Here is a 27,290-nt window from a genome sequence, read left to right on the forward strand (position 1 = left end):
AAAAGACTCATCTCAAAAGCCATCAAAAGTAGAGATATAGCTCAAGTAGTAGAGAATCAGGCTTTAATGGAAAAAGCCAAGTGAGAACTCGAAACTCTAAGTTCAAGCCCTACTAATGAGACCAAAAAGAAAAAAAAAAGAGAGAACTAAACAAAATCCAAAAGATATTTAAAGATTTGGAAAAAACAGCCTAGTATAAGTGAAATATGGCCATTTTTCTTTTTCCAAATTATATTTAATACTGCTGATAGAGTAACTGCAAAAAGCACTATATTGTCTTAACAAATTAATTCTCTAGTTCAGGCTTATAGCTACCTTTATCTACAGGATCAAAATTGATATGATCGGATGTGACTTTCCCAAGGGCATTCTCTGCTTCTACCCAGACTTCAAGGTTGACAAAAAACACAGGTACGTATTCAACAAGGCAAAAGTTTGGGGTGTCACGTTTTGCTCTACAGTCAGCAAACTGGCTTGTTGCCCTAAATAAAAAGACAGAAAAAAACAACCATTAAAAAACAAATTTGCAAATACTAAAGTAGAAAAGTTTTGAAAAGAATTTGATGAGACCCAATTTGTTCTAGGTTAGTCTGCAAAAATTGTGGCTAAAGACAAATACCATTTCTTAAAAATTAACCTGTCTTTCTTTAAAATTGAGTTTGACTTATCTTAAAACAAAATGATTTTCAAATTTTTAATCTGAGAGTACTACTTAAGAATTGTATACTTTGGTTATCACTGATTCTTCTCTGTCCCTTGTGAGTCTAAAATAACAGTCCTGTCTTTTCCACAAAGTTACATTCCAAGCCCTCCAATGCTTGAAACTTTAAGTACAATGTTTTATCTTCTACATATCCATGGCAAAAATTTAATTAGGCATAGCAAGAGATCAACAATAAAAACAATTGAGAAGAACCATAATATACTATAATAAAGTTGAGTGTGATGTCTCTCAAAATACGTTAATTATCCTACATTCACCTTCTGTGATGTGAGCTACTGTAATGCCTGTGTGATGAGCTAAAATGAGGTAAATGATGCAGATCCCAGAAGGTAGTATCAGGTTGCAATAGTTGATATTTCAACCAACAGTGGGTTGGTGCCCCATACCCACATCCTCACCAGCATTTGTTTTTTTTTTGATGGCTGCCATTCTGATTGGGGTGAGATGAAATCTTAAGTTTGCTTTTGATTTTTCACTTCCTTTGTAGCTAAGAACAATTAACATTCTTCATGCATGTATTAGCTATTTGTCTTTCTTTTGAAAACTGTTCAGTTCACCTGCCCATTTATTAATTGGATTATTATTATTTTTTTTTTTTTGCTGTTTATTTTTTCCTTGTGGAGCTTGAATTCTGGGCCTGGGCACTGTCCATGAGCCTCTGTGCTCAAGGCTAGTGCTCTACCATGAGCCACAACACTACTTCTGGTTTGGAGATAAGAGTTTCATGGGGATTTTTCTACTACAACTGGCTTTGAACTGCAAACCTCAGATCTCAGTAGCTAGGATTATAGGTGTGAGCCACTGGCGCCAGCTGTTGTTTAATTTTTTTATGTCGGTCGTGGGGCTTGAACTCTGGGCCTGGGCACTATTCCTCAGCTCTTCAGGTCAAGGCTAGTGCCTTGAACCACAGTGCTACTTCTGGTTTTCTGGAGGTTTATGGGAGATAAGAGTCTCATGAACTTTCCTGCCTGGGTTGGCTTTGAACCGCAATCCTCAGATCTCAGCCTTCTAAGTAGCTAGGATCATAGGTGTGAGTAGTCACTGGCGTCCAGCTGTTTTCTAATTTTTTTTAGTTATTCTTTTTTTTTTTTGGGGGGGGGGGGTCCGGTCGTGGGGCCTGAACTCTAGGCCTGGGCGCTGTCCCTCAGCTCTTCAGCTCAAGGCTAGCGCTCTACCATTTGAGCCACAGCGCCACTTCGGGCTTTTTTTCTTTTTGCTTATGTGGTGCTGAGGAATCGAACCCAGGGCCTCATGCATGCAAGGCAAGTGCTCTACCACTGAGCTACCTTCCCAGCCCCTTTTTTTTAGTTATTCTGAGTATTGATTGTTCATCTGTTGAATAGCTGGCAAAGATTTTCTTCCATTCTGTGGGTTGTCTCTCAGTTCTGATAACTGTTTCTTTTGCTATACAATTTGATATAGTCCTTTTGTCAATTCTTGCTTCTACTCTCTATTCAGAAAATAAATGCCAGTCTATAACTTCCAGAGTTATCCATGTATTAGATTTAGTTTTCAGGTCTTACTTTGAGTTCTTTGGTCATTTGGAGTTTTTGTACAGGGTGAAAGATACATACTAAGTTTCAGATAGTTTGTGGGTTCTTCCCTTTGTACACTATCACTAGACTGAATCTTATGTCCTGAATGATGGCCACATACCAGAGTCAGTCTGTCACATGCTTATGCCCTGGGCCTCTTTTGCACCTTAATGAATGCAGTATCTGTTGGGTATCTTCTTGCACATGATATTGCTTCACTTTAATCAGTTTCAAGCTGGAAATGTGGCAGTAGCTTATTCTTTGGCAAATATGGCCTCTTAGGTAATCTTTGTATTTTTTAGTTTAAATATATTCTTGAATCTGTACTTGTAGTAAACAGTTTGGTGTCCCTTGCTGAAGTCTTTTGGTAGTCTCAATGCTTTCTGGACCTATAAGAAACATGTTCTGGGAACAACATGATGTAACATGGTGCCATCACTTGAAACGTTTTCTGTTTATATCATTCTGCAGGTTTAATGCCTGTTTAAAATCTTAACTAAGTATTTACAAGATTGAAGCTGTCACTTTTGGAGTTTGATGTGCAAAAGCAAAATGAGCACAACTGATCTTCTGTTCTCTTTTCTTTTCGTAGTGTAGGGGGGCGTGAACTCAGAACCTCAAACTTTTGCTCGGTTTTGCTCTCTCACTTGAGCCACCTCTCCGGTTCACTTTCTGCTGCTTTAATTGGAATTAAGAGTCTTGTAGATTTGTCTACCTGGGATGATCCAAATCACCACCCTCAGATCTTACCCTCCCCGTGAGACACTGGCACTCAGCCTTCTTTTCCTTTTTCATAATTTCATGAATAGAAAACTGGCTCTTAGTGTAGATTGTAGCAACCACTGCATGTACTTTCTTCTTTCTGTAGTAATTAAAGATTTCACCTTTTCACTTCAAGGAAACTTGGAGGAAACTAGCTTGTGTTTCTTCACACAGGTACTGATTTTACCCACAGCCAACTTGGAAGCAAAGATGGCTACTCAGTCCCTGACAGGGAAGTAGCTCTCTAAAGTATGGATATGCTGGGAAAAGAGCCCTAGATAGGACTTAGAACAATGTGTAATTTTAAACTAGTAAGTTGTTTATTTCTGGAATTGCCCAATTAATATTTTTAGACAATACTCACAGAAAGTACTTACTATACTATTTTTTCTCCTCCTTGAAATAGAATTCTTCCTATACCACCACTGCCTTTCTCTAAACACAGTATGCTAAGAAGATGGGAGATTAGGGGTAAGGGTTTTTAATCAAGCCAGAAAATATATCCTTGGTCAAACCCAGTTAACCACTTTCTGATTGCTATCACCAGAGAAAGTTCAAGTAAAATACTATTCACCTCTGTATAAATTATGTCTCAACTTAAAACATTGACATAGAACATTATTTTTAAAAATAAAGAGATAGGGGCTGGGAAGGTGGCTCAGTGGTAAAGTGCTTGCCTTGCATGCATGAGGCCCTGGGTTCGATTCTTCAACACCACATAAGCAAAAAGGAAAAAGCTGGAAGTGGCGCTGTGGCTCAAGTGGTAAAGTTCAAGCCTTGAGCTGAAGAGCTAAGAGACAGTGCCAGGCCCAAAGTTCAGGCCCCACGACCGGACCCAAAACAAAACAAAACAAAAAAAAATAAATAAAAAAATAAAAATAAAGAGATAAAGAAAACTAGAAAGAAAAAATACATAATATCTAGGGGAAAGAAGGAAATAAAGCAAAAGAGATAAAGATGAACCTAGACTCTTTGAATATACCTGATTTCAAAGATTTGACATTTTTGGATAATTTATCTTACATAGTTTAAAAAATCTGTAAAGGGGCTGGGAAGGTGGCTCAGTGGTAGAGCGCTTGCCTTGCATGCCTGAGGCCCTGGGTTTGATTCCTCAGCACCACATAAGCAAAAAGAAAAAAGCCAGAAGTGGCGCTGTGGCTCAAGTGGTAGAGCGCTAGCCTTGAGCTGAAGAGCTGAGGGACAGTGCCCAGGCCCAGAGTTCAAGCCCCATGACCGGACCCAAAAATAAAAAAATCTGTAAAAAAGAATAAAACACAGAAACTTGTGTATTGAGTCTGAGGTACAATGACATAGAAATAAACTTATTTTTAGAAAGAAATTATACGACATCTTATAATAGAAAAATCATCCTAGGGGGCTGGGAAGGTGGCTCAGTGGTAGAGCGCTTGCCTTGCAACCCAGGGCCTGAGGCCCTGGGTTCAATTCCTCAGCACCCCATAAGCAAAAAGAAAAAAGCCGGAAGTGGTGCTGTGGCTCAAGTGGTAGAGCGCTAGCCTTGAACTGAAGAGCTGAGGGACAGCGCCCAGGCCCAGAGTACAGGCCTCACGACCGGACCCCAAAAAAAAAGAAAAAAAAAAAAGAAAAAAAAAGAAAAATCATCTTAGTAATCATATTGCTGATGCTAACAAGAATTATAAGTCTGCAATTATCTTTATTAAGGGATATAATAAATGAGTAATTAGTGTTGTCAGGAAATAGAATCTTCAGTACAGAAGGACAGAGATGTAGATAGATGTACAACTTTTTATGATGTACTTATCTTGAACAACACATATTTTTTAGCCTTTTCCATGAAAAAAGCCTAGATTAAATAAGTCTTTAGTATTTCATACTTTTTTGGAACCAGTGGTCCTTGGCAAATGGCGAAGTTCAGGCCTGAGTGAGAAATATATAACATAAACCTGGAAAATTATGTCATATTAAAAATCCAGGAAGCCATCAAAGCCTAATAAAGTTGTATGAAAAGACTATATGATCCAATCTGAGTAAGTCCATGACCAAAGAGAGGACAACAGAGCCATCAGTAAGAATAATAGCTATGACAGGCACTGGTGACTCATATCTATAATCCTAGCTACTCAGGAGACTGAGATTTAAGGACTGAGGTTTGAAGCCAGCCCAGGCAGACAAATCTGAGAGATTCTTATTTCCAATTAATCACCAAAAAGCCAGAACTGGATGCATGGCTCAAGTGGTAGAATACCAGCAGTAAATGAAAAAAAGCCCAGCAAGAGTTTGGGGCCCTGAAGTCAAGCTCCAGTACTAGCAACAACAACAAAAAATAAAATAATAACAACCATAATATATTGAAACTTACCAAATATGTTTATGAATTATTATTATTATTATTATTTTTTGTCAGTCATGGGCCTGAACTCTGGGTCTGGGCGCTATCCCTTAGCTCTTCAGCTCAAGGCTCTATCACTTGAGCCATAACACCACTTCCGGCTTTTTCTGCTATGTGGTGCTGAGGAATTCAAGCCAGGGCCTCATGCATGCCAGACAAGCACTCTACCACTGAGCCACCTTCCCAGTCCTGTTTATGAATTTTTAATGGGGGAGAAAGATCCCACATTATTTACCTTCTGAGGCTGATAGGAAATCATCATAAAAATGGTAATAAAGGAAAACATTAATATTGTTTTGACTTTCTTATCTGAAGTCCCTTAGGGTAGCCTATTGCTGTTGAAGGGAAATTTTTCAGCTAAGGAAACAAAAGAAGAAGAAAAACAAAAATGAAAGAATCCCCATAATTTTGAGATACACCTATCAATAATGATTACTGTTGACTGCTCAAATCTTTAGGAGGAAAGCAAATGGAAAGCAATAGGATTCACTTAGAAGCACTGTGATGACTCATTATAATCTTCCACAGAAGAATAAATACTGCATAATTACATTATCACATTCCATAACACTCAAAAATAATATAAAGAGAAGAAAATCAGATAATTAGTTGTCTCTTAGGTTGGGATGGTGGCTGGGACTGATTGAGGAGACACATGACAACTTATGGGAATATCAGTAATGTTCCAAAGCTCAGGTTTGAGTTATAGATGTATGTACTTGTCAAAATAAATCACTAAATGAGAAACACACAACCTGCATTTTCATTGAATACATTTTAGCTGAAATAAAATCACACTTACAAATTAATATTGACTACTATTAATCATGCAAATACTTAAAGTGCTTAGGGGTAAAATATACTAATGCCTACAACTATTCTGAATTGCATTAGAAGGGTATGAATAGAAATGGAAAGCTGCATGCAGATCTAAACTGGTATGTGATACAGCAAATACAGAAAAATGTCAAATTTAGAATGTAGGTGATGGGTATGTGAACTTCTTTCAGTTTTTTTGTGTTTGAGAAAAACAAACAGAGAACTTTATAGAGAATGAATACGGTTTAACAACACCTGAAATCACTGCTCAATATTAATATTAGAAAAAGAAGGTGGTTCAGTGGTAGAGCGCTTGCCTTGCATGCCGGAGGCCCAGGGTTCGATTCCTCAGCACCACATAAGCAAAAAAAAAATAAAAAAATAAAAAAAATTAAAAAAAAAAGAAAAAGAAAAGAAAACCAGTAATTCAGTGTTCCTAATGGAACTATACACCTCTTATGAAATATATGAAAAATATTAAGCCCAAATGTGATCAAATCTAAAGACTTAACAGTAACTTTTAGGGAGTAAAAGAACAAGAGCACATATTAATCAATATACAATAGTTAACTGAATTACAAGTAAAAAGAGGAGTGAGAATCTGGCAGAACTACTACTTAATTAACTATTACACTTATTTTCAGTGTATACAGTTTATTTTGATTCAATATAAACAAAAGCAAAAAACATGTATTCTATGGGACAAATGGGAAAGTTAACAACCACTACAAATCAGATATTAAAGTACTTAAAATTATTTAGAGGTATATAATATTTGTAGAGCCCGGCACTGGTGGCCGCTCACATTTTTGCATTGTAATAATATGAATCTAAGTCTCAGGTGGCTGAGATCTGAGGACTGAGGTTCAAAGCCAGCCTGGGCTAAAAGTCCATGAGACTCTTATCTCTAATTAAGTACCAAAAAAGCAGGAAGTGGAGCTGTGGTTCAAGTAGTAGAGTGTGCTAGCATGGAGTCAAGAAGCTCAGGGACAGTGCCCAGGCTCTGTTCAAGTTCAAGCCCCAGGTCTAGCACACACAAAAGAAAGTTTTAAAAATATTTATGGATAGAATATATCTAGTTTTCTTTAAGACAATATGGGATACAGAACATATAAGTACATATCATTATTTTATACATACTTGATCACTGCTGATTGAGCTAGATGATGGGCACTTATGGAGACTCATTATATAACTTTTCTTTTTCTTTTCTTTTTTTTTTTTTTTGATGTGTCAGTCTTGGGAGTTATCCCTGAATTTTTTTTTTTTTTTTTTTTCCTCAAGACTAGTGCTATACTATTTGAGCCACAGCTGCACTTCTGGTTTTTTGGTGGTTAATTGCAGAAAAGAGTTTTACAAACTTTCCTGCTTGGACTGGTTTCAAATGGTGATCCTGAGATCTTAGCCTCTTGTGTAGCTTAGGAGTGAGCCACTGATGCCTGGGTATATAATTCTTTTTACTTTTATATATGTTAGATGTTCCAGAATAAAACAAAGATATTTTAAATGTTTCATTCAATACTATTATTTGATAAAAGTTGCAGCAGAAATGGCTCATTTACTAAGCCCAACATGTAAAACACAGTAACTCACCATTCAGATTTCAAAGTGAAGTTTGTTTCCAAGTATGTCTCCCTTCCAGGGTCCCACTGACACATCATACTCTTCGCCCCATTCACAATGCAATTCAGGTTTTTAGGTTTTTCTGGAGGAACTAAAAAGAAAATAATAAGCTATTCTCAAGAAGCTTTACAATCGCGCATAGACATCTAAATACTTAAGATTTCAAAAACAACCCCAAGATATAAAATGAATATCATGAACATCTAGTGATTACAAAGTTAATTTGTTTCTCTTCAAACTCTTTAACTTTTTTTTAAAAAAAATTGTGACTTAGTTAGTTTGTTTCACATTAATTTTGTACATAAACTTGTAAGTGGATAAAAATATCAGTGATTTCTCTATTATGTACATTTTACAAACTGCTATTTATGAACTTGCATCATGCTTGAAATTCTAGCTACTCAGGGGATTGAGATCTGAAGATTGAGGTTTGAAGCCAGCCCAAGCAGAAAAAATCTGAGGGACTCTATCTCCAATTAAACAGCAAAAATGCTGGACTGTAGATGTGGCTCAAGTGGTAGAACACCAATTGTGAGTGAAAAAGCCAAGCAAGGAGAAGCCCTGAGTTCAAGCCTTAGGACAGTCATAAAAAATAAAAGAGGTTTGGGAAGGTGGTTCAGTGGTAGAGTGCTTGCCTTGCATGCATGAGACCCTGGGATTGATTCCTCAGCACCACATAAGCAGAAAAAGCTGGAAGTGGCTCAAGTGGTAGAGTGCCAGCCTCAAGCTGAAGAGCTGAGGGATAGCACTCAGGCCCAGAGTTCAGATCCCATGACCGACCAAAAAAAAAAAAAAGAGCAAATAAACTGATATTTACATATGTTCATTAGAGGCAATTACATAGAACTAAAAATGATTTATTTTATGTTTTTGCTCATACTGCTTTCCCACACTCTACAGGAAGCAAAACAAATCCTGAGATTATGAAACCTGGGTGGTCCATAAATTTGGATGACAGTCTACATTCTTTCCTTTGACCTCGGAGTAGATTTCCTCTGATATTTATTCCTCTTTTACAGGTAGCAGCTCTACACATGCATTCTCTTAACTAGGAGACAACGTTATCATGAATATGCACAGGTTCCAAATCAACTATACTCTTTTGCAAGGAAGTCTCATGACAAAACTTTTTTTTTTTTAGAGAACTGACAAATGAAACCTTTAGGTTTCTTTAGGATTTTTGTATTTTAATAATATAAATGTAAGTCCTATACCCGTTCAATTTTTTTAAAACTAAGTCTAAAAGTTACGAGCCCATAAAATTTACTGCATTTTATAAAGTCCAATAGAGAACATTAAAAATAGAGTTCAAGTCTGGTGCTGGTAGCTCACGAGTATAATCCTAGATACTCAGGAGGCTGAGATCTGAGGATTTCAATTCAAAGCCAGCCCATGAAGGAAAGTCGGTTGGACTGTTATCTCCACCACAAGTAGAGCTATGGTTCAAGTGGTAGAGTGCTAACCTTGGGCAAAAAAAGCTCAGGGACAGCACTCAGTTCAAGCTGTAGGACAGACACACATACACACAAATACAGATCAAGAGATCTGCCGAAGTCTGAAATAAGACAAAACTTACAGCCTGAAAGGATGTTGATTCCATAGACATTCTGCTCAATCTGCCCGTAGGTAAGAATGTTGCATGTAAGCTGAACGTTCAGTGAACCCACATTTGTAAAGGTGACACTAGATGCTGTTCTGTTTACAATGGCATATTGTTCTTTAGGAACAGCATGATGGTTTGTTTTCCAGACAATATAACTAGCATTTACATGAAAATAGTCCATACACTTTTCTTTCAGCACACAAACTGCAGTGAAATTTGAACCACGTTGTACAACTGGAGACTCAGGGCTGATATAACCACATGGCTCCAGAAGTTCACCTGAAAAAGAACAACAGTTTCGAAAATGTAGAAGTAGATGGGGCTAAGGGTATTATTATAGCTCATGGCAAGGTGCTTACTGGTGTGCCTAAGATCCTGGTTTAATCCCCAGCACTGTAAAAGCAAAAGCAAGCAAGCAAGCAAACAAAAGGCCTGGCTGTCCTGGTACAGAATGATACCTGGCTGGCGGCATTCACTGCACAGTCACTCAGCTTTCACTAAAATATTTCCTAAAGCAAGAAGGAAATACACACTGAAAGTTAAATGGTCAAAGAATAAGAATGGGACAAAACAAAACAAAACACAAGTATATTTGGGTGTCTCAGCTGACAGTGTGCTATATGCCTTCCAAGACTAGAATACTAAGAAGGAAGCTCCATTTCTCTTGGAATATTTGCCTTGCAATCCAGCCAAATGTAAAGACCACATGAAAAGGCTATGTATGTTGCTCTGGCCTGTGGCTCCTGGCAAAACCCTCATCTGCTAGCCACTAACATTAGGCATACAAGTGAAAGGGCCCATAGAGGCCTCAGCACTCTTTGAATACACTAGCTGAGGCCCCAAGAATTGTTGAGTAAAGTCAGTCTGGCTATGTCTTGCTGTCTGCCTGTCCTGACCCAAATAAAACAAGAGTTGAAACTATGCTATATCTTAGCTGCCAGGAAACTATGTTACTCTGTATAAATAATATTCATATCTAAGTAAATAATGGAACTGCTATCCTCTGACCACATCTAGTTCTGATACATTTGTTTAAAAAGTCAATGATTTTAATGGTAAACTGCAATAACTCTCCATCTTAACTCATTCTTCACAACACCACCTATCAGTACAGACCATGATGAGCCACATTTATAGACATAAAACTGAGACACAAATTATGACTAGCCAAAGTCCTACAGTTGTTAAGAGGGAGCACTGGGATGGCATTATATTTTTAAATATAATAGACAATCAAGAGAAGAATCCTAAGGGCAGTGAGCTTGCATAGGAGTGGAAACCCATCAGATACAGAATGATTAAGATGACTTTAGTTTGGGGAAGAGCCTAGAAACAAGGAAAGAAGTCCTTGAGTACTCGAAGAAGTCATAAGAAAGAAGGAAATTAGGACTACTCAAGAATTAGAATTAATGGGGAAAAAATTATAAGGAAATTTATCTTCATGAGTAAGGAAGGTTGGCTATAGCTCAGTGATAGAGTGTTTGCCTGTGGTGAAACATCAAGTTTTTTCTTCTAAACTGTCACAGGCTTACATGTTTGATCTGTAACTCCACTATGTACGTGCCTATATGTCATAGCTACATCCATCTGTTAAGAGTTTCTAAATATGTATTGTTACTTTTTGCATGTATCTCATTTTGGATCAGTAACAACAAGATCCCAGCTGAGCATCAAGCTCAGGATGAGCGGTTTATTAGTGTTCCTTCAGATGTCTCTTCATTCTGACAATGCAACCACATTGCTCAGTGCTCAGTAGTACTGTGAGCAATTAATGAGTGAAGTACGAGCAAATCTCTTGTCTTAGTCTCATTATGTATTCATAAATTGCTTTGATAAATGGCAAAGATAATAAGAAGAAAATAAAAGCAAAAAAGCCCCAACACGTTTTGCCCCCATCTTAAAGTTATTCTAATATAACTAATCAGCACTTAGTATTGCTGAAAGACCAAGAACTTGAACTCAAATTATGTAAAACAACCTTCATAAACTACTTACTAAAATAATTGTAATGCATTCTCTCATTAATAATCCTAGAAAGAATAAACATGATAGCATAATTAATTATTAATTATTAAATATAAGCTTAATGATATAAGTATATAAAAATATATCAGCCTAATCATATACTTAGATATCAGGACATATCATGAATCTTACCTAAAGATTCAGCAGTGAGGAAAATAACCAAAGCTTGCACTAGCCAGAACTGCAACTTCAACATCTTGTACAATTATTTCTGAAACAGACACGGGTAATATTTTAATATTTTATATTTTTCTTATATACACACAACAAAAATCTGGGTGCAATGGAATACATCTATATCCAGCAATGTGGGAAGCTTAAATTAGGACACAATTTGAAAAAGCACTTAAAATTAAAAAGAGGGCTGAAGGAAGGCCTGGCTGAAGGGAGAGAGAACTTGCCTAGCAAGTGTGAAGACCTGAGTTCAAACTCTAGTACAGGGAAAAGAGGGAAGGATGGAGAATAGGGATTACTTACTGGATTTTTACAAAGGAAAACAAAATTCAGATAAGGCAAACTACTTACCCAACTCACAAAATTAGCCAGTGAAAAGGCAAGGCTTTAAAACAAAACTTCTGCCTCCAAATGTCATGGTTTTTTTCTCTATTGGATCTTGCTGTAAAGTCAAAAGAGCCTCGTTCAGAAAGCTGACATTGACAATATTTATTATACTTATTTCAAAATTGTTAACTGATTTTAGGCTTTAAAGTGTGTTCAGAGAATCCCATTTTAGAGATCTTTGAGCTTCAGATAAAGAGCCTTTTGCGTTGTTTTTTCTCGAGTCAGGGACTTGCTATATTGCCTGTGGCTGGCCACACACTAGCAGGCTCAAGAAATCTTCCTGCCTTCGCCTACTGAGTAGCTGCGGCCAGGATGCACTAGTGCTATGCTTTGATAAACTTGCAACCTTAAGGTCACCCACACCGAATTCAAACTTCTTTGATGTTTACAAAGTTCACAGAAACATGAGTTCAATCAAACATGTTGAATTTGACAAATACAGCAGTTAAGAGAACCAGATCTTCTGTCTTCTGCTAGCAATACGGTAACAATGTTGACTCTTCAACTGACAAACTCATGTTAAGCAGAGAAATAAAAATTCACTTTAAGATTTGCTCAGTAACTAGGTTAAATTCTAGCATGAGTAGTGGCCACTCCTTTTTGTAATAACTTAAAACTTAGGCAAAGCACTTCATTCTTCATTATCATTTTAGATACATTGAGCTTTTGATATAATTAACAAGGAATTGAATTTAATAACATTATTTTTTAAATGACAAATAAAAAGTAAAAAAAAAAAGTCATGTAAAAAGTTCCTATAAAGCCCAGTGCTAGTGGTTCATACCAGTTACCCTAGCTATTCAGGAGACTTGAGATCTGAGCATTGTGGTTTGAAGCCACCCCAGGCAGGAAAGTCTGTGAGACTCTTATCTCCAATTAACCACCCAAAAGCCAGAAGTGGAGCTGTGGCTCAAGTGATAAAGTGCTACCTTGAGCAAAAACAGCTCAGGTTCTCCATGCATTCATTCTTCCTGCATCCACTCATAGTCCCCACAGGACTCTAGGGTTTCCAAACTCAGGGACAGTGCTGAGTTCAAGCCCCAGGACCAGCACCCCCCCCCCCACAACACTTGCTATAATCCCACCTGGACTCCTCCCACAAAGAAATAACTACTGTGTATAATCTGTAGATAGTCTTGCAAATTTTTCCCACGTCTATAATTTTAGTGTTTAATATACCTTCCTCCTTTACAAAGATGGGATTACACAAGTGAGAAATGTCCTGTAAACTTGCTTTTTTCCCAATGAACATTACATATTAGACATTTATATATAAATTAATTCCTTATAATCTTTGCTCAAATTTCCCTTCTTATACAGATCTCCCTACAACAACCCTTCATATTGTTTATTCTGTCCCTACTTCCTAAATCATCCTCCATTTAAGACATTCTAATATTTAATATAAAGGACAAGATAAATACTTTAGGCTGTGTGGGCCTTCAGGTTTCTGCTGAAATAGTCAAATGTGCTGTAACTACTGTGACTGCAACCTGGATTTGGTCTGCAGGCCACAGTTGTCAATGCCAATTCTAAAAACAAACAAACAAACAAAAACCACCACATAAATTACTTACTTTTCTTTCCTTTGCCATAGCTTGAATTGTCTCCAACACTGAGAAAGATACATTTTCAATCCTAACCCTAAATGTGCTCAAAATGTGCTATTTGAAAACAGAACCATTGCTGATGCAATGAGCAAAGATGTCATACTGGAGTAGGGTGGGCCCTTAATACAATGTGACTGGAGTCTTTGTAAGAGAAAAACTCACAGAAGGACAACATGTGACAAAGGCAGAGATTAGAGTGCAGCTGCAAGCTAAAACATGTGAAGGACTGCTGGTTACTATCTGAAGCTAGGAAGAGGGAGATCTGGTAAAGGAAGATTCTTTGAAGTCTTAGAAGAACTTTAATCTTTGCAATCTTGACAGAGTATTTATGTTTTAAGCCACCCAGGTTGTAGTTTGTTATAGGAGCAAATGAGGCAGAACTTTTATCTGTTTTGTTCCCTGATATATTCCTAAAATTTAGAATCATATAGCACAGAAGGCACTTGCTATATTTGCTGGGTGAAAAAATACTTTCTTCCTTGAATTGATACAGAATATATCAGTGAATAAATGTAATGCAATTTAACTACTGTTGAGTCTTTGGATATGTGCTTTCATTTCTTTCAGGTAAATACCTACAAATGGAATGGATAGGGCATTTGTCTGGTGGTATGTTTAGCTATGTATCTCCTTAGGTGAGGTGTCCATTCAAATATTTTGTTCACTTTTAACTGGGCTCCTTGACTTTTCATCAGGTTTTGAGTTTTAAAAATGCATTCTGGATATAATACCTGTATTATACCTGTATTATACCTGTATAATACCTGTTCATAATTTTCTCCCAATCTTTGGCTTGTCTTTTCATTTTCTTAAAATTGTTTTTTGAAGATCAGAAGGTTTCATCTTAATAAAGTATCACATAGTGCTTCTGGTGTTACACCTAAGAAATGTTGGCCTAAAGTCATAAAGATTTGTCCTATGTTTTCTTTCATAAGTCTGTAGTTTTATATTTAGATCTCTAAATTATTTTTTTTTTTTTTTTTTTTTTTTTGTCGGTCGTGGGGCTTGAACTCTGGGCCTGGGCGCTGTCCCTCAGCTCTTCAGCTCAAGGCGAGCGCTCTACCACTTGAGCTACAGCGCCACTTCCGGTTTTCTGGTGGTTTATTGGAGATAGGAGTCTCACGGTCTATCCTGCCCGGGCTGGCTTTGAACCGCGATCCTCAGATCTCAGCCTCCTGAGTAGCTAGGATTACAGGCGTGAGCCACCAGCGCCCGGCTTTAGATCTCTAAATTATTTTGAGTTAATATGGATATATAAGTTCATACAGTACATTTGAACAGTCCATCGGTTCAGGATCATTTGTTGGAGATACTATTTCTTCTCAAGCTCTCTTTGTACTTTGTGAAAGATCAGTTGTTCACAGATAGTGGTAAGTTTATTCATGAATTTTCAACTCCAGGAGTGAGAACTTTTTTTATGTAAAGGACTAGAAGTTAACTATTTCAGGCTTTGTTAGCCATAAAGCCTCTGGTAGAAACACCATTCTACTGTTGGCACAAAAGCTGCCTGCCCCAGATAATACATTAACAAATGATGTGACTGTGCTCTAATAACACTTGATTTAAACAGGAGGTAAGGGGGGGGTCTCACCTGTGGCTGCAGTTTGCTGACTCTCACTGTTTCTTCCATTGATCTATTTGCTTACCATTATGCAACCACACTCTGCCATGACAACTGTAGCTTTTAAAGTCTTGAAATCAATGTATGAATGCACTTTAAAAAATTGGCTCTCATCCTTTTATCTCTTTGCATGTAAGCTCTTCTTTTTCTCCTCAGGTTGGATATTAGATTCCTTTTTATCAATGTGATTGAGCAACTAAGCAATTTGATTATGATGCCCCTTAGTATAGTTTTGTTGTGTTTATTATGCTTGGAATTTATGGAGCTTTTTGGAGTTGTTGGTTTAGCCAAAATACAACACACAACTAAAAAACAATATTACATTATCTATTACTCCTTCTTGCACCTGATTAATCAAGATGTTTTCTATTCTGGCTTGTAAGAACAGACTGGCAGCAGGCCAGGACAATCATTAAAGCTTATCCCTCTGGTTCACCTCTCAATATCATCATCTTTCATCACCTAATGTCTGATCATTATCATTTTATATATTATATATATTGGGGGGGGGGGATTGTTGTTTTAGGCAAGCTTTGCTACTTCATCCTGGCTAAACAGGCCAGTTTCACAGACATCTGGATACCAAATTCAGTAAGAATTACATAACAAAATACTGTCAAACCATTACAAATATTTGTGGGATAAGGCCTAAATGGGTTTAAAACAAAACCAAGAAGGGAACAATAACAAGTGAATTTAACCTAAAAATACAAGCATATAGTAATCCTCCCCCATCCATAGTCTTGCTTTCCAGTTTCAGTTACTAGTAGCTAACCATGGTCTGAAATATTAAATGAAAAACTCCTGAAATAACAATTCATAAGTCTTATGTAACTTTTAGTACAGTATTGTTGTAATTCCTATGTTTTATTACTACTTGTTATCTCTTATTGTTCTGAATTTATATAGTACAACTTTATTTGGGGTACATATATGTAGAAGAAAAAATGTTTAGTATGATAGATTTAGACAGGATTTAGTTTCATACACTCTTCAAATACGTTGGGATGCATCCCTAGAGCATAAAGGTGACTACTGTATTAAAAATGAGAAAATATAGTAGTGTTATTCATTATAGTAATAAATTAAAGAAAACAAACATTGTCATCTCAATAGGTACTTAAAAAGCATCTGCTAACTTAAAAGTAACATCAAAATATCAGAAAATTGAGACTAAAAAGAGGCTATCCTTATTTTGATAGAAAACAGTTAAGAGTCTGATTCTGTGTAACAAAACTGTCTATCATTCCAATCCCAGCCTTCATCTTATTTAGTATCCCTCTCTTTCATTTTCCTTATTTCTAAAACTGGGTCCAAAATCATCAGCTACGTACCCACCATTAAGGAATGCTTGGAAGATGAACAAAGTAACACACATAAAATGCTCACATCTGTCTGGTTCACTGAGTGAAAGGTAACAGCTTCTGTACTAATGAAGTCCCTGCTATTGGTGCTACCATTACTAATATTAGAAATCAGGCATTCATAGGTCTAAGGGTAAAATAAGAAACAGTTTGAACACAGTGAGGATTCAGACAAGATGCTTGAGGCCATCATTTATTCAATATTATTCTAGAAAGGGTAAAATAAGAAAAATGAAAACAAAAAAATTGTAGATGATATGATCATCTACAAAAAAATTGAGAATCAAATGACAAACTACTAGGATTATTAAAAGTCCTATTAATTAGAAAATACAATTCATACCAGTATTAAAAAAATACAACAACTATATTTATGTTGGGCACTTCTGGCTTAGCACCTGTAACCCTAACTTACTCAGGAGGCTGAGATCTAAGGATTATGGGTTGAAGCCAAGCTGGAAGTGCATCTGTGGTTCAAGTGGTAGTGTGCTAACCTTGAGCAAAATAGCTTGGGGACAGAGCCTAGGCCTTGTTCAAGCCCCAGGACTGGCACAAAAACAAAAACCAAAAAAAAACAACAAAAAAAGGAAAAATAAACATATTAAGGAAAAAAAAAACGATATAAGAACTTTATGGGGAAAACAATAAAATCATACTAAGAAGTACATTAATAAGATCTAAGGAAAAAGGCGAACAAGCTTGCCTAGCACACATGAGGTCCTGGATTTGAGCCCCAGCACTAAAAATTAAAAAAAAAAAAGGTATACATATATGTATGTATATATATGTATGTGTAGGGTATTAGTGTATGTGTATATGTATATACAGCGGTGTCAATTCTTCACAAAGTATGTAAATGTAATACAACTGTAATCCAAGTAGCAAAGTACTTTATTACAGAACTTTACAAATTAACTTAAAACTTCATATAAAAAAACAGAAATAGCCGGGTGGCACCTGGGGCGTATAATCCTATAATCCTAGCTACTCAGGAGGCTGAGATCTGAGGATCACAGTACAAAGCAGATTGGGCAGGAAAATCTGTGGAATTCTTATCTCCAATAAACCCAGCAGAAAACCAGAAGTGGTGCTGTGCCTCAAGTGGTGAACGCTAGCCTTGAGCTGAAGAGCTGAGGGACAGTGCCCAGGCCCAGAGTTCAAGCCCTACCACTGACAAAAAAAAAAAAAAAAAAGACAAGTGTCAGAAAACTTAAGTAGTTGTGCACTAGTGGCTCATGCCCAGAATCCCAATTATTAAAGAGGCTGAGAGCTGAGGAATGTGGTTGGAAGCCATCCCAAGCAGACAATCCTTGAGACTTTCATCTTCAATTAAGTTGAAACTTTCATCTTCAAAAAAAGTTCAAACTGGAAGCATGGCTAAAGTGGCAGAGTGTGCGCAAAAAAGCTGAGTGAGAACATGAAGCTCTGAGTTCAAGTCCTAGTACTGGCACAAAAAAAACAAAACAAAATAAAAGTAACGTATTTACTGTGTCATTTAGTGAGACATACTAGAGTAATTGAAACATGGTCTTGGTCCAGAAGAACAGACAATTTATAGCACAACAGCAAACAGACTCCAACATATGTTACAATTTATAGGACTAGTGTGTATGTAGCTCTGTGACAGGCCTGCATTGAATCTCTAGTACTACCGAAGAGATAGAAAGGCAGAGAGAAAGAGCGGGGAGAGAGACAGACAAACAAACAGAGACAGAGACTGAGAGCCAAGCAAAAGGAAAAAAAATACAAGGATGCATTTATGACTTTATAATAGAATAGAGGCGCGCGCGCGCACGCGCGCGCGCGCGTGTGTGTGTGTGTGTGTGTGTGTGTGTGTGTGCGCATGCGTGCGCGCGCGTGCGCGCGCGCTGGTCTCTGGGCTTTAACTCAGACTTAAGTGCAATCTCTAAGCTTCCTTTGCTCAAAGCTAGTGTTCTACCTCCTGAGCATAGTGCCACTTCTAGTCTTTTCTAAGTAGATTATTGGAGATTAGAGTCTCACAAACTTTTCTTGCCCAGGCTGGCTTCAAACCATGATCCTCATATATCTCAGCTTCCTGAGTAGTTAGGATTAAAGGCATAAGTCACTAGTATCTGGTATAGTAAAGAACTTTTATAAATTAACTTTGACTATTTTAGCCAGATGAAAGTGTTTAGACAGTACTTGCTAAATGTCCATGTTCCTATCATCATTCAAATAAAATTCAAGCCAAATAAACAGTTCATGTCCTCAAGAAGGTCAAAGTTTAGAAATACACACCACATGCTATGAGAGTACACAACTCAAACAGGACCATGGAACATCCAGCCATAAAATAAAGATGGAGGTTGCTAGACCAAGAAAACAGTAGGTATATGAGCCATACACCATCTCTGACTCTAACTGTCAAGTGAACATTACTAATGGCCAAGTCCCAGCATACCAGTCCACCACCCGGAACCAGGGCTATCTAAAATACAGTTCTGATGACTTTACTTTGCACTAGGTGGAGTGGAGGATGCATATTTTATAAAACAGAGCATCTTAACAACAAGAGACTGTATAGAAAACAGCAGTAATGAGATGCACTATTCAGAAATAATGGTTAAACTAAACTGCCTTAGGACAAAGGATGAAAGTGATTACTGAAGAGAATATTAAATTTTGAAGCCAGAACCTTCTTTCTCCCTCTCTCTCTCTCTTTTTTTTTTTTTTGCTAGTCCTGGGGGCTTGAACTCAGGACCTGGGCACTGTGTCCCTGAGCTTCTTTTGCTTAAGGCTAGCACTTTACCACTTGAGCCACAGCACCACTTCCAGCCTTTTCTGTTTATGTGGTACTAAGGAATAGAACCTGGGGCTCCATTCATGCTAGGCAAGCATTCTACCATTGAGCCACATTCCCAGCCCCAGAACCTTCAAATTTTAACAAGGCAACACATTCTTTATGTGAAACATATTCATAATTATGAAAGGAATGAAGTTCCTGCTCTGGCTAGGTATACAATGCAGCTTTTTATACAATCTAAATGATCACCATACATTAACAGCTCTGATTGGGTAACTTTTCTCATGAAATCTTTCCAAAACATACTAGGTAGCCATAAAATAAAAGAGGAAGAGTCTGTAGCCTTGTGCAACATCACCAGTGTTCCTAAAGCTTTCCACTGAAATCCCTGCTTTTAAAATTTCTCCTGTCTCAGGCTGGGAAGGTGGCTCAGTGGTAGAGTGCTTGTCTTGCATGCATGAGGCCCTGAGTTCGATTCCTCAGCACCACATAAGCAGAAAAAAAAAAAGCCAGAAGTGGCTCTGTGGCTCAAGTGGTAAAGTGTGTTAGCCTTGAGCTGAAGAGCTGAGGGACAGCACCCAGGCCCAGAGTTCAGGCCCACGACCGGACCATCCCCCCCCCCAAAAAAAATTCTCCTGTCTCCTGATTTCTATGTAACCAAGTAATTTAGATGATTCATTTTAATCCACTTTCCTATACTCTGTACTGAATTTTCTGCTTTTATCTCTTGGTTACAAAAGTTTCCAAAGACAAAAAAAAAAATTGGCATCTACTTTTAAACTGCCTACATCTTTGAAGACAAATGCCCAACTGTTACCTTCAAACAAAATAATTTCAAGAATTCTGGTTTGGATCTTATTCACTATAAATCATCTCGTTGGATAGTCTGCCTCACACTCAAATCAATTTATGATGTGCAAAAATAATACCTATCTATATGCATGCTTATACACACATACAATCATGAATGCATACACCTTTTTTTTCAATCCTAATAATTTACCTTTCCTCCCTACCTATAAACAACATACATACCCTCTTCAACTGCCCAATAGAACTCATTGTTCACTTAACACACTCATTTTTCCATTTTCTGTTACACATCTTACCCAGAATTCTTTCGTGATATGTTTTGACATTATCTTTTGATCCTCTACAATGACCAATATAATTTGAGCACTGATCACAATACTTGGAACAGCCTTTCTGCTTACCATCTCTTTCTTCCCTCCCAAGAATTCTTAACACTGTTGATGGATGAAATCTTTCTAAAATACTACTTTAGAGTAACCAGTCTTACTCAAAAGTGGTTTACAGGGTGAATAACACTTAACACTGTTGATGGATGAAATCTTTCTAAAATACTACTTTAGAGTAACCAGTCTTACTCAAAAGTGGTTTACAGGGTGAATAACAATACTAAATATTTTTGTTATTTAAGGGCCTTCAATGTGCTTGCCCTGTCCAATTGATCTTTTCCTATGTGTGTATGTGTGTGTGTGTGTGTGTGTGTGTGCCAGTACTGTGGCTTCAATAATTCAGCATCTGGGGACTGATCTTTACTCAAGGCGATCATTCTACCACCTGAATCACAGCTCCCTTCTGAATTTTTTGATAGTTTTTTGGAGATAAGAGTCTCACAGAATTTCTTGCCCAGACTGGCTTCAGACCTCCATCATCAGCTCTCAGCCTCTGACTATCTAGGATTATAGGCACAAAACACCTCTATTCTTTTTTTCTTTTTTTAAGAGAGAAAGGAGGTGTGTGTGTGTGGGGGGGGGGTTGTGTGGTATGTGGGAGGTCCCTCTGGGAGTGCAGATCAGTGGTAAAATATTTGCTTACCCCCCAGAAGGCCCTGGGTTCAAAAAAGTACCACAAAATAAAACAAATGAATTATTTTCCTAAATTTCTCTTAAGTTACCCACTGCCATACTTCCAGAGAGAACTGGAACTGTAGTAAAAGCCAATTTGGCTTTTACTACAACTATGCTGATATAATTCTTGTACTTTTCCAGCTACAAAGCAAATATTTAAGCTCCTTATTATGCTTGGCTACAGCATGCCATTCACAATTTGGTCTTACCTTTCATCATCCCTTCTAGCCACCCCTAGACTCAATAGGCTCAACCCACAACAATCTATTAGACTTCCTCTAACACTTTGTGTTAAACACTCTAACTTGCTTTGGCAATAACTCCTGACAGCTGTGCTCTACTTGACTGTTTATAACACAGATGAAATATCTCTTCTGTGGAATTTCCCCCCACTCTCAAAAACATCTTTGTTCCCAGCAAACTTTTATGTAGTTCCCTAAAAAGGACTCATAACATTGCTCAGTAATTACCTCAAGTGTTGATATGTTCAGAATCTAACATACTTTGGGGCACCAAGCAGACAATTAAAAATGGGTTTTATGTATCTGAAGTGATTTGGAATGAACCCAGGGCCTGGCAAATGTGAGGGGAGCCCTCTACCAGTGACTATATCTCAAGCCCAAGAATGAGTTTGAGAAGACCTCTTAAGAAAATGGTAATATTCTATGCATGTTACTTAAGTATTCTATATGACAAAGTAATATTATTAAAGTTATAAGCTTAAACTCCAAAGCCAATCTAAGTACAAATTTAAGATCAACAACTTGTTCGATGGGCAAGTTAATTAACCTTTCTGTGCTGGGGTTTCTCTTTGTGTAAAAGAGGATAGGATCTACCTCATAAGATCTTAGATAAAGATTAAATGCATTGGTATGAGCAAAACACTCAAAAAGTGACTGGCAAGAAAACCCATAAAATATGTATTAATTTTTATGACTATACCTTAGTTATTTTTCTTTTTCCATTTGCTGGTCCTTTACATAGAATATTCTCCATTTTTGTCCTCCATTCTCTATTATGAATAAGCTCTCTCCATTTTTGTTTATCAAAATCTTACCCAAGCTTCAAAGCTGACCTCTGGTAAATCCTTGATGATTCTCATCAAAAGATCACTCTCAAACTTAAATATCCATAGCATTTTCTGTATCACAATATATTGAATAAAAATTGCCTTGTACCCACATAATTTTTTTAACCGTTAAGTTTGTCAACTCAATTTTTATAAACTCTTTGAAGGTCTTAATGACATCCCAGACATGTCTGTGAGGTCCTACAGTAGGCTACGAGGTTAGTATTTATTGCATAAAATAACATCAATAGAAACCTCAGCTCTGAGCACAGTCTGCAATCAAAGATACAGGGGAAGCTGTGAGAACTCTCCATGCTTCTCTAGAAACCAAACTGCAAATGTTTTAGAGCCAGGGAATTCTGACGCCCATTAAAATGGCAAGGTCTGAAGTAGCTTCTAAAGGAAAAGCCCCTCCCTACCACTGTAGAGAAGAGAAGCTGCAGGCAGCAATTACCTCCCCCAACTAAACTGCAGCACTGGATTCTCCTGAGAAACGTGTCAGATATTTGTGAAGACAGGATTTGTAGTCACCAGGTCAAAGTGACAGGGGACCCTGAGTTTGTTTCCTTCTTTACAAAGTGGAAAATATAAAACTCACTTTACTGGTATGTATGTAATCAACAGTCATCATAGTATTTAACAAAATGTCAAAATACCCATAGGAAAAAAAACTTTAATAAAATGAAAATACTGCAAGTCATAAATAAAAATGAGAACATGGTTGGTTGCGTAAGAGTGTGTTGTATAAAATTAGCTGGCAGTAGTATTTATGAGAAACTTAAGGCAGTTGATAATAGACTTGAGAAGAGGGAAAAATTGTACAAAGTTTATTTTTCCTTTTTTGACGCTTTCCCTTTACAATTTTTCTTTCACTTGTGATAAAAGGATAAATGCCCCCTCCCCGGCAAAATATTTGGAAAGCACTATTTAATTTAGTATCCAGGTGGCTCTACAAAAGCACTATTCCCATTTATAGTTCAAAGATACATCCAAATCCGTGTTAAGATAAATTTAGGAAATTAAGATAATGGTGAACGGCTCATGTAATGATCTGAGTCAATAATTTCAAATTAAGAGTTGTTCCAACTTGAAGCTGGCAGTCACACACAGTCTAAAGGGTTTGTTTACAGCATTGACTAAACCAAATACCCCAACCTCTCAGAAGGTTCATCCTGCCATTCCAATCCTTAATTGTGCTGAAATGCCCACCACTATACACATTATGCCAAAATGAAGTCTTCTTTTAAAAAAAGAAGAAACAAAAATCACAACAGTGGCGTCTGATTTTTAATTTGTGACACTGTTTTTTGTTTGTTTGGGATTATGAGTTAAAATGCTGTTTATGGTCGCAAGACCAGAATTTTGCTTCTTGGGCAAACCTTTCTTTAAGCGTGTTACTACAGAAGGCTTGGTTCCCCTTGGGATACGTGATGTGGGCGATTTATTAGGAGCGGTGTGTCTCAGAAGAAACGCTAACGGGTGGACGGAAAGCGTCGCCAACTCTCGGCAATATCTACACGTTACAGCTGAAGGCTGAAGAGCCGGTTCTGGGGTCCGAGTAAGACACCAAGGAAGAGCAGGAGTCAAGCGCGGGGCTCGAGTCTCCTAAGTGCGGATGGAAGGGGGCGAGGGAGCCGGCCTGGGATCTGGGAACCGGGGTGGGGGGGGGCGATCGACGGTGAGGGGCCTGGGCCGGGGGTCGGGAGGAAGGAGAGCTCCCGCGAAAGGGTGTGCAGGGTGGGAGGAGGGCACCCGGGGTGGAGATCCCGAGGTGACAAAGTTGGAGAAGTCGCCTTGGGCCGGAGCCGGGAGCGGCGGGAGGACGGAATGCGGGGATTTCCAGGCGAGGACTGACACGTTCGGGACGAGCGCGCGGCCGGAGAGGCCGTTCCGGTGCCGGGGGGCCGCGCCGCCCCGCGCCGCCCCGCGCCGCCCCGTCGGGGCCCACGCGCTCCCGCTACACGGCCCTCGCTACACCCGGCCCGGGGCCTCCTCACCTCAGGCCGCGGCGCCTCAATTCACCCCGTCGCCACGATCCGCCGCCGTATCGCGTCCGTGTTCCCCTCGACGGCCGGCCGGACCCGTCCGCCAGGCGGGCGCGTGGCCCCCCCAGCTCCGCTGTGTGCGAGCGATACCCCGAACAAGGCTTCAGGGGCCTCAGAGCCACTCACTCGCCGGGACTCGCAGACCTTTCTCCGCGGTCACCACGCACCGCCCTCCTCTCGTCACCGCTGGGAGCTGCGCTCCCCCCCAACCCCGCCCCTCGGTGCCCCGCCCCCGGTCGGAACACCTGTGCGTTGATTGGCTCCGGCGAGTCCCTACGCATCCGATCATTGGCTCAGCCTCCGCTGACGACGAGGGGGCGGGGCCCCGAGCAGCTGCGATTCCCGTAACGCGACTCCCGGCATCCCGGATTCTGGTGGCTGAGCCCTCGTCGCCTCTCCCAGACGAGATCGAAGGGTCGCCCCCACCTCCTCCCCGCGGGCGGAAGGAGCGGAATGTTCCATGTTTCCGTGGAAGAGCGGGGTCGTGAACTGCCCCCCGGGTGCTGCCCGCGCCTCCCGCCCTGCCTTGTCTCCGGGGAGGCCGAGCCCGTCAGCCCTCCCGGAGGGGTTCGGAGCCGCTGGGGCGCCGCGCTCCCCGGAGGCCGCGGGAGCGCCCTGGGGACCGCGAGGACTGGGCCGCTGTGGCTGCTCCGGAGACGCCGCAGGTTGTGGTGGCGGCTTTGGTCCAAGTCTCATGAAAACGAACCTTACCCCTGTATGCTTTTTTTTGAAGTTAGTAAATGAGTTTGGACGTGATCGATGGATCTCTGGCCTGGTGACCTGCCAAGGAACTAGTGTTTCTGCGGCTTGCACCTCCGAAACTGTGATTAAAAAACAAAGTCAAAAACAGAAAACCTAGTTACAGGCCGATTTCGGTGTAATTCACCCCCACCCCCCCTTCCCTCTTCCCCTCTTCTGAAACATGAATCTGAAGTCTCATGTTATGTGTGTGAGTTTTCCAAAGCAAGATGAGACGCCTAGGATACTTTCAAGAGGTGTTGTAGCTGAAAGAAATAATGAAGGATGAAGGCCATTGACTTCTAGAGGGAATGGCAGGCAAGACGAAGTCGATAATAATTTAGTGAACAATTATAGGGTAAATTCAGACAATTACAAAATCCTTTGTTACCTTGAGAATTGGGATGGACCCAAACATCAAAATTAAGGTACTGGAATCTTGCTCCCTTTCTCTCTCCTTCCCCGCCCCCCCGCCCCCAATGTTAGAGGAGGAACACAAAGCCTCACACTTGCTAGGCAATCCTATCACTGAGACACATCTTCAGCTCTAAGATCGCTAGGATCGTTTAGTTGTTGACCAGGTAATTTTGGAAAGACACAGAAAAAAAAATCATCAGGCAGGGCTGAGAAGAGCAGTTGCCTAGCATGCATGAAGCCCTGGTTTAGATTCCTCAGTACCACATAAACAGAAAAGCCAGAAGTGGCACTGTGGCTCAAGTGGTAGAGTGCTATCCTTGAGCAAAAGAAGTTTAGGGACCGGGCTCAGGCCCTGAGTGCAAGCCCCAGGACTGGAAACAACAACAACAACAACAACAGAAGTATCAGGCAGATTTAACTGCAAATAACCAGTTGTAACTGCAAATAACCAGCAGAAGGTGACCAGGCTGTATTCTGTCTTTGCCATTTGTTAGAGGTGTTTGTTTTAAAAAAATAAACTTCCATGGAAATTTTGTATAGATCCAGCTAACATTTGTTTCAGGGCAGTGTACAGGATAATATGTACAGGATAATATGTACATGTTTTCATATTGCTAAGTTTGAATCTTGGTATTGGCACTTCCCATCTCTGTGACCTTGGGAAAGTCTTTACAAATTCTTCATCTGCAAAGTTAGACTAATGGTACCCACCTGATAGGATTAATCGAGGGATTGAATGACTTGAAAAGTAAAACAGGTTTATCAGGACACATCAGTTGTTATTGTCATTGAGTGTCTCAAATGTCAATGCTTCTCAAAACTTTGGCATCACAAATATATTTTAAATGATTTTATTTTTCAGCAGTGAGGTGGGTAGGAAGAAATCACTGTCTTAGAACACACTAGTCTATCTTGACACACGCCTCAGGAAAGCAAAGGTCTAAGTCCTGTTACTCATAGCCACAGTTCTATTAACCTATGTTTATCTCATCAATATATGTGGGTGTCTTTATATTGGCTCAGCTCAGGCCCTGTCCCTAAGAAACTCACATTTTGGGGGTGGGGTATAGTTAAAATCCTAGACAAGGGGCTGGGAAGATGGCTCAGTGGTAGAGTGCTTGCCTTGCATGCCTAAGGCCCTGGGTTTGATTCCTCAGCACCACATAAGCAAAAAGAAAAAAGCCGGAGGTGGCGCTGTGGCTCAATTGGTAGAGCACTAGCCTTGAGCTGAAGAGCTGAGGGACAGCACCCAGGCCCAGAGTTCAGGCCCCACGACCGGACTCAACAATAAAAAAATAAATAAATAAATAAATAAAAATCCTAGACAAAAAGGATGAATCAATACTAGAAAAAGAGTTTTCAGAACAGCATGACAGCAGGAAAAAATATACTCTATTGAAATTACTCGACTTTGCAGACCTCTGTAGACTATTAGCCCTGAAATGACCACTTTCTGGTTAAGAATTTGTCATTAGAAAGGAACTCTGTTAAGGACTGCAATGAATGTATTTTTTTTTTACTTATAGTTGTGGTATCTTGTGGATTAAATCTGATCAATAGTAAATACTGGGATGGAAGAAAGTAAGGAAAGAGAGCAGAGGGGAGGGAAGAAAAGGAGAGGGTAAGGAAGAAGAAAAGGAAGGTAAAAAGGAAGGGAGGGAGGAAGGAAGGAAAGAAGGCACAAAGGAAGGAAGGAAAGAAGGAAAAAAAGGAAGGAAGAAAGAAGAAGGAAGGTTCTGACAAAATTCACAGGTAAGTGGAGAAAAAG

At 39.2% G+C, this 27,290-nt stretch overlaps 2 protein-coding genes across 3 annotated transcripts in view; one reads left to right on the forward strand and one right to left on the reverse strand.

Moving 5' to 3' along the window:
- Il6st (interleukin 6 cytokine family signal transducer) overlaps nt 1-24,540 on the reverse strand; it is a 44,735-nt gene extending 20,195 nt beyond the window's left edge. Inside the window, exons 1-7 of one of the 2 annotated variants that reach the window (XM_070041193.1) lie at nt 24,320-24,540; nt 11,985-12,075; nt 11,592-11,670; nt 9,408-9,713; nt 7,802-7,922; nt 6,526-6,555; nt 316-482 (exon numbers count right to left, since the gene is read on the reverse strand). In XM_070041193.1, the coding sequence (XP_069897294.1) occupies nt 316-482; nt 6,526-6,555; nt 7,802-7,922; nt 9,408-9,713; nt 11,592-11,655 (688 nt within the window). In that variant the 5' untranslated portion in view covers nt 11,656-11,670; nt 11,985-12,075; nt 24,320-24,540. The remainder of the gene's footprint in view (nt 1-315; nt 483-6,525; nt 6,556-7,801; nt 7,923-9,407; nt 9,714-11,591; nt 11,671-11,984; nt 12,076-24,319) is intronic. The other variant, XM_070041194.1, reaches the window with a different exon arrangement.
- Nucleotides 23,938-24,855, forward strand: LOC138840695 (WAS/WASL-interacting protein family member 1-like). The gene has a single exon (XM_070040959.1). It carries the CDS (start codon nt 23,938-23,940, stop codon nt 24,853-24,855), a length of 918 nt encoding a protein of 305 aa, XP_069897060.1.
- The last annotated feature ends 2,435 nt before the right edge of the window (nt 24,856-27,290 follow it).

This window comes from Dipodomys merriami, unplaced genomic scaffold, assembly GCF_024711535.1.
Source record: "Dipodomys merriami isolate MVZ:Mamm:240054 unplaced genomic scaffold, mDipMer1.0.p SCAF_30, whole genome shotgun sequence".
Lineage (NCBI taxonomy): Eukaryota > Metazoa > Chordata > Mammalia > Rodentia > Heteromyidae > Dipodomys > Dipodomys merriami.

Excerpts from the sequence above, each read along its gene's own strand:
- LOC138840695 (XM_070040959.1), top strand. The coding sequence starts at position 23,938 with ATGGAAGGGGGCGAGGGAGCCGGCCTGGGATCTGGGAACCGGGGTGGG.